Source organism: Charadrius vociferus, unplaced genomic scaffold (assembly GCF_000708025.1).
Source record: "Charadrius vociferus isolate BGI_N301 unplaced genomic scaffold, ASM70802v2 scaffold163, whole genome shotgun sequence".
Lineage (NCBI taxonomy): Eukaryota > Metazoa > Chordata > Aves > Charadriiformes > Charadriidae > Charadrius > Charadrius vociferus.
Window position 1 is genome coordinate 5912126 of NW_009648332.1, and position 5759 is coordinate 5917884.

A 5759-nucleotide genomic window follows, 5' to 3' on the forward strand; every position below is an offset into this window, starting at 1 on the left:
AGAGTGTTTCATCAGCTTGCCATCAGTTCCAGGGTTCCCTGGGCTAAGCAGAGCCCTGCTCGCTGAAACCACACAGCACTGCCTCCGAAAAGAAACACCATCACTGCTGGAGCTGAGAATTTCAGATCAATAGATGCATTTTTCACTGGTCCTCTACTGAATCTGACCTCCTCCCATCCCTGCCCTGTTCTAACTATGGACAAGTAAGTGGTTCTCATTTGTACGTATGACTACATCTGAACATTTTTTCTTGAAATCACAAAAAAAAAAAAGAGCATTATCTATTACCTTTTTCAATAAACATAATAATTTCAGGAAGCTTTTAGCTATGACTGCGTCAAGGAACAAGCACAATGCTGTTTATTTATAGCATATTCTTGACTAACTTCAGAATCATTCCTGGTAGGCAAAGCCCTGGGAATACATACCAATCCATGGGACAAGGTGTTTATAACTGATGTTATCCTTGGGATCTGTAAAAAAATTACCAAGAAAGAGAAAATAAAATGGTAAATGTTTCAGTAGCATCAACCCACTGGTTTGCACCTGGAAGTTCCCTCTGGGCTCTCACTTTTGGTTGGGTATGAAGCAGAATTCCTGCAGAATTCATCAGTATTTCGCAACAAAACAGCACTCTTTGGCCCAGCTGCGATATAAAAGTATAAAAGCAGATGCCCAGACTAGAATAAACAAGAATATTGGTAGTCCAAAGTCTGTGCGGTGTGATAAATGATTAACCCGCCCAGACAACACTGTTTAGCACCTTTCTCTCTAGATGCACTGAAGACACAGCACCACAGCAGGAGCCAGGAGGCTGAGCTGACAAAAAAAACGCTTCCAGCTTTCTTCTCCTTGCTGGGGTCAGGCACTGAGAAGATAACTTTTCAAGGAGCACTTGAGGAAGTTTGATCTGCCAGATTTGGAGGGACCCCGGTGACAGCCGCAGCCCTGTGCTTGAAGCACCAAGGGCATGGCACGAAGGAGGGATATCTCTCCACGCCTTTAGATGATTTCTGCAAGACAACCTCTCTTCAGAAGCCCTGCCTTGCTCTGCATTTTTAGGCTGGCATGGGAAATCTGCAGGCTGTGGTTTTTGTTCCACAGCTGCAGGCATCATCTCATCTGCAGCACCTCTCCTATGAGGACAGGCTGAGAGAGCTGGGGTTGTTAAATCCAGCGAAGAGAAGGCTCCAGGGAGACCTTATAGTGGCCTTCCAGTACCTAAAGGGTGCCTACCAGAAAGCTGGGGAGGGACTCTTTACAAGGGCATGTAGTGATAGGAAGAAGGGGAATGGCTTCAAACTGGAAGAAGGTAGATTTAAATTAGACATCAGGAAGAAATTTTTCACTTTGAGGGTGGTGAGGCACTGGAACAGGTTGCCCAAAGAAGTTGTGGAAGCTCCATCCCTGAAGGTGTTCAAGGCCAGGCTGGATGGGGCTTTGAGCAACCTGGTCTTGTGGAAGGGGTCCCTGCCCATGGCAGGGGGGTTGGAACTAGGTGATCTTTAAAGTTCCTTCCAGCCTAAACCGTTCTATGATTCTATGATCTCCTCACCTCCTCTGGCCAACAGAACCTTGGCATAGTCGGGATCGGTGACAACCAGGAACGCAGAGAAACTCCCAAACCAGAGAGGGTGAGCGTATAGGTACTTCTGTGCCCAGATCTCCACCTTGTCCAGCACCTCTTCCTCCTTGAGAAACTGTAGTTGTGGGGGAACAAAAAGAGAAAGAATACTTAGATTCAGAGAAAAAACCCCAATAATCTCCCAAACCACTTTCTTGAAAAGCCCAAAGTCTTTCTGTATCACAAAACCAGGTGATCATGAACAAGGTGTTGTTCCTCTGGGTTTGCAGAGCATGAAAAGTAGAGATGCTTGTTACTTTTAAACCTCATATAAAATAACTCTTCCTTATCAATTGACCCTAACCATGGAGAACACCCTTAGGGACAGTGGTGGTGCCTATCAGCGCACATACCTGCTCTTTTTTCCATGGCCACCCCAAAGAAGACTCAGATTTGCCCCAGACAGCACTGCCGTTTTGTGGCATGCAAATATGTTCTCACTTGCACATGGCTGAGCAATCAGCACCGCGCAGTCGTGAGAAAATACAGCAGCACTTTTACAGCAGCCAACAGCATCGCTGCTGTGTCTGCCCCGGTGTAACGATGTCTCCTGACGGGGAAACTTGGGCCACAGCTTCCTCCAGCCATTGAGGTGGAGAAGGCCAGTATCCAGGTAAAATTCAACAGAATGAGACCACAGTCACCGATGGAGCGTACAGAGGAGGGAACACTGGTTAATAACATCAGATTAAGATTTCATTGATTTCCAGGAAATGAATTTAATAGGCAATGAAGAGCTGGTGCTCCCAGAAAGGTTCATCTCTGGTCCTTGGAAGCTGCATGCTGAGGAGTAACGTAAGCACCACGTATCAGCAACACTGGCAGGTTCACTCTTTGAAAGTGATCACCGTTTTATTGCTTTTCTAGCCAGTCTTGTTGTAAATAACGAAACAGTCTTGTTGGCAATAGCCAAAAAAAGAAGTGGAAAGATCAGCGGAAAGATCCAAAGTCATCAGCAGAGAAAAAAGGATCACAGAGACAAAAGTGTGTAAGAATTCTTAGAAACTACTCTGCCACAAGACGCGGGGGGAAGGATTTTGGTGAGCTAGGGCTGACATAGCTGCTGCTGCTTGGACTTGAAGCTTGAAGTTTAATTACATCTGCATACTGGTGCAGAAATGAGCCACAAAGTCACCCTATTGATTGAGTCAAGTGAATATTTGCTCAGTCGCTTTGGTGCTGAGTAACCTCAGCTCAGCTTTTAGTTTGGCGAGTGTTTCTCAACCCGGGAGGTGGCTTGTCCTCAAATAATCACCCATGTCACGCCTGTCTCGGAGAGGATGCTCAGGAGCCGCGGGGCATCTGCCAGGGGACCGCACAGGCTGAGTCCCCTTCCTCGCGAGACACGGGGGTCCCTGCAGCACATCCCACGCATCTCTCGCATTCGGCAGGATGACATCCAGTTATCCGCTACATCCGGTTATCACGTACGACAGAAAGCTATCGTTCAAACTGCTCTTCCTCAAGTTCAAGATTTTGGAGTTATTAAAGAGAACCATCAGTTCCTCTGGTTGCGGGGGAATCAAGTTTTGGGGTAAAAGGAGGCAGCCCTCCCCAGCGCCCACCCCTTCAGCAATGCCAGCAGAAGCGGGGCTTGGCACGGCACCTTTAGCTAAGTGACACCGGAACGTGTGAAAGTCCCTTTGGGACATCTGCTCGTGCTTCCTCCTGTCACAAAATCACAGAGAGCATAAATGGGAATAACTGGGAAATGCTGAGCAAGTCTCGCTGGCAGAAGCCTTAACGCTAGAAGCCTTTTGCATCCAACCTTATTTTATTTTTGGAGCGCCCGCCTTGGTTTGTGCTATCAAGAACCATCCCTGCGCTGGCAGAGGGTGGGATGGGTTTATCTGGGAGGAGAGGTTACCCCTAAGGTGAGTAACCTCTGCCTGCTGTGCTGAGCACTGCCGGGACAAAGGCTGTAAAGTCCTGCAGGCTGCGGAGCCGCAGGAATGGAAAGCTCCTGCTTCTTAACCAAGGCTCCAGCTACCAGGCTCTGCGTGAAAGACCATCACTTGTACTTCTTCCTTCCTTGGGGGCTTGAAAAGAAAAGCATAACCCCTGCTCAGGTCTAAGGAAGAAAGGTAATAGTCTGATCTCACGCTGAAATGCAAGTTTTGAAATGGATCCAGCACTAAAAGCATCCGGGAAGAGGCGCTTAAAGGCGCTTTTAATGACTATGCGCCAATAGGAAATGAAATAGAAAACACAGGAGCTGAAATCCGAGCACGAAGCTGTGTTGTGCTCGGTCAGAACCAGGCTGGCTCCCCGCCACCAGCCACCCGCCCAGGGCAAATGCGGGCAAAGGGCTACCGAGGGACCGACAGGCCCCCTGCGCCCGCGGGGCGGCTCCCTGCTCCCCTCTGCTTCCCACCAACGGTGACCTTGGGAAGGCGGTTTGGCCACCTCGGGGCTGACACTCCGGGTTTTAACTAAGTCGTGCTGCTGCAGTCAGACTGAACAGTCCTACACAACCTCTCCTGATATTTTAACGTCATTTCTACTGAAGGATTTGGATAAGCAGAGACTAATACCTAAGAATGCTTTAAAACAAAGCTATGTATTCCCAGGAGACCCACCCAAGGCATGACAAATATATGTGAGATGCTAAGCTGAACCAAAACTGGCAACTAATCACTTTAAATCAACAGAACAGGAAACGTCAGCGCTCTCCCTGAATGCAGCTCTCAGGTCCTCCTCGGAGGTGCGTGTAAACTTAGTATTCAGCATGTGCTCAGAGCACTGCCAGTTTCCTCACTGGCACAATGAACTGTTTGGCTCCGGGGAATTCAGCAGCGTTTAATCAGCAAATTCGCAAAGCAGGAATTCTTCAAAAAAAATTCCATCCAAGGCAAAAGACGAGCTGTGAACAACCTAGCCACGATGGGAGCGAGCAATGAGCACAAACAGTTAAATCCCGTTCCAGGATAACGTAGTCACAACTGACAAACAGGCTAACACACTTTATTTAATTGCAGTTTTAAAGTCTAACTGGCAGCGCAACAAAGCCCCGAACTGGCCCATCTTCATACTTAACGTTGCCAAAAGACTGACTGTCCCATCCAGCGCAGGAAAACTGGGGCTGCCACGGTACAGAGACAAGCCCTAGGAGGTCCCCTCCAGATTTCCCAGCTACTTTTCAGGGTGCCAGTTATTTAATGTGCCACAGATTTGGCCAGGGCAGGGCATCAGCAGAGCCCAGGAGAGGTCAGGGTGATTTTAAGCAGCCTTTAGCGTGTACGGAGAAGCCTTTCGCATCAGGCAGCTCAGTTACTCCTTGCGAAACTGCCAATGAGTTGTGGAGATCTGTTTGCCAAAGCAGACACGCTCATTCGTGTGGGCAAGCACATACCACGGTGAATAGTCATCCATGCCATGTATGCCCAGAACAAGTCTTGCTTATATATGCAGGCTTGGTAAGTCATGGCTTTAATGTAATCTGATAAAGACACGTGGCCCCTGTTAGGGATGCTACACCCGGGATGTGTTTTGTGGCTGAAAAGTGACACAGAACGATCGATGCCCTGTCTGGCTCACCTGGCCGTGAAGCCAATGCAAGCTGGCAAGGGAGAGAAGGTGCCTCCGGACGCTGGGATGAATGTACATCTCCTCGGGGACAGCTGCAGCGCCTGTGCCCCGACGTTCACAGGAGCAGAGAGGTGACAGCGGAGCCTGACCGGGGACACAGCAGCATGGCTCCGCTGCCTCCAGCACCAGTGCTGGCTTACCACCTTGCCCATGCCACGTTCTATCACCGCTTTCTTTACTCGTGGAGCCAACCGCCGCCTCTTCCCACCGGTGGGTTTTGCAGCAGCCTTGAGCGTGCCCTTCGCCAGGCACCGCAAGCGGAGCGAGACAAGCGGTTTGCAGGGCTGAGAAAAAAGGATGCTTACCTTTCCCTCAACCCCGGGGAGGGTGGGGGGACCAGGAGAAGCGATTCTCCTGGACCACATGGACAGGTCCCACCAGCATCATCCCCCCCACACACCAAGGGCTCCTCGGGGAAACCGCTCCCCGGGCTCCCTCCTTCCCCTCCCCAGGCAGCTCAGCCCCGTTTGTCGCCCTACCTCGTGGACGTGGCCGAAGAGCCAGTGGGTCGGGTGGCCGGGGAAGTCGGCCATCGCCCTCAGCAGCT

The 5759-nt window shown here is 50.0% G+C and overlaps 1 protein-coding gene across 1 annotated transcript in view; it reads right to left on the reverse strand.

Annotated features, from left to right (window-relative positions):
• The window catches only part of LOC104286261 (cytochrome P450 4B1-like), a 14573-nt gene that overhangs the window by 6487 nt on the left and 2327 nt on the right, over window positions 1–5759 (reverse strand). Inside the window, exons 2-4 of the mRNA XM_009884839.1 lie at window positions 5692–5757; window positions 1556–1700; window positions 429–473 (exon numbers count right to left, since the gene is read on the reverse strand). Coding sequence (XP_009883141.1) covers window positions 429–473; window positions 1556–1700; window positions 5692–5757 — 256 coding nt within the window. The remainder of the gene's footprint in view (window positions 1–428; window positions 474–1555; window positions 1701–5691; window positions 5758–5759) is intronic.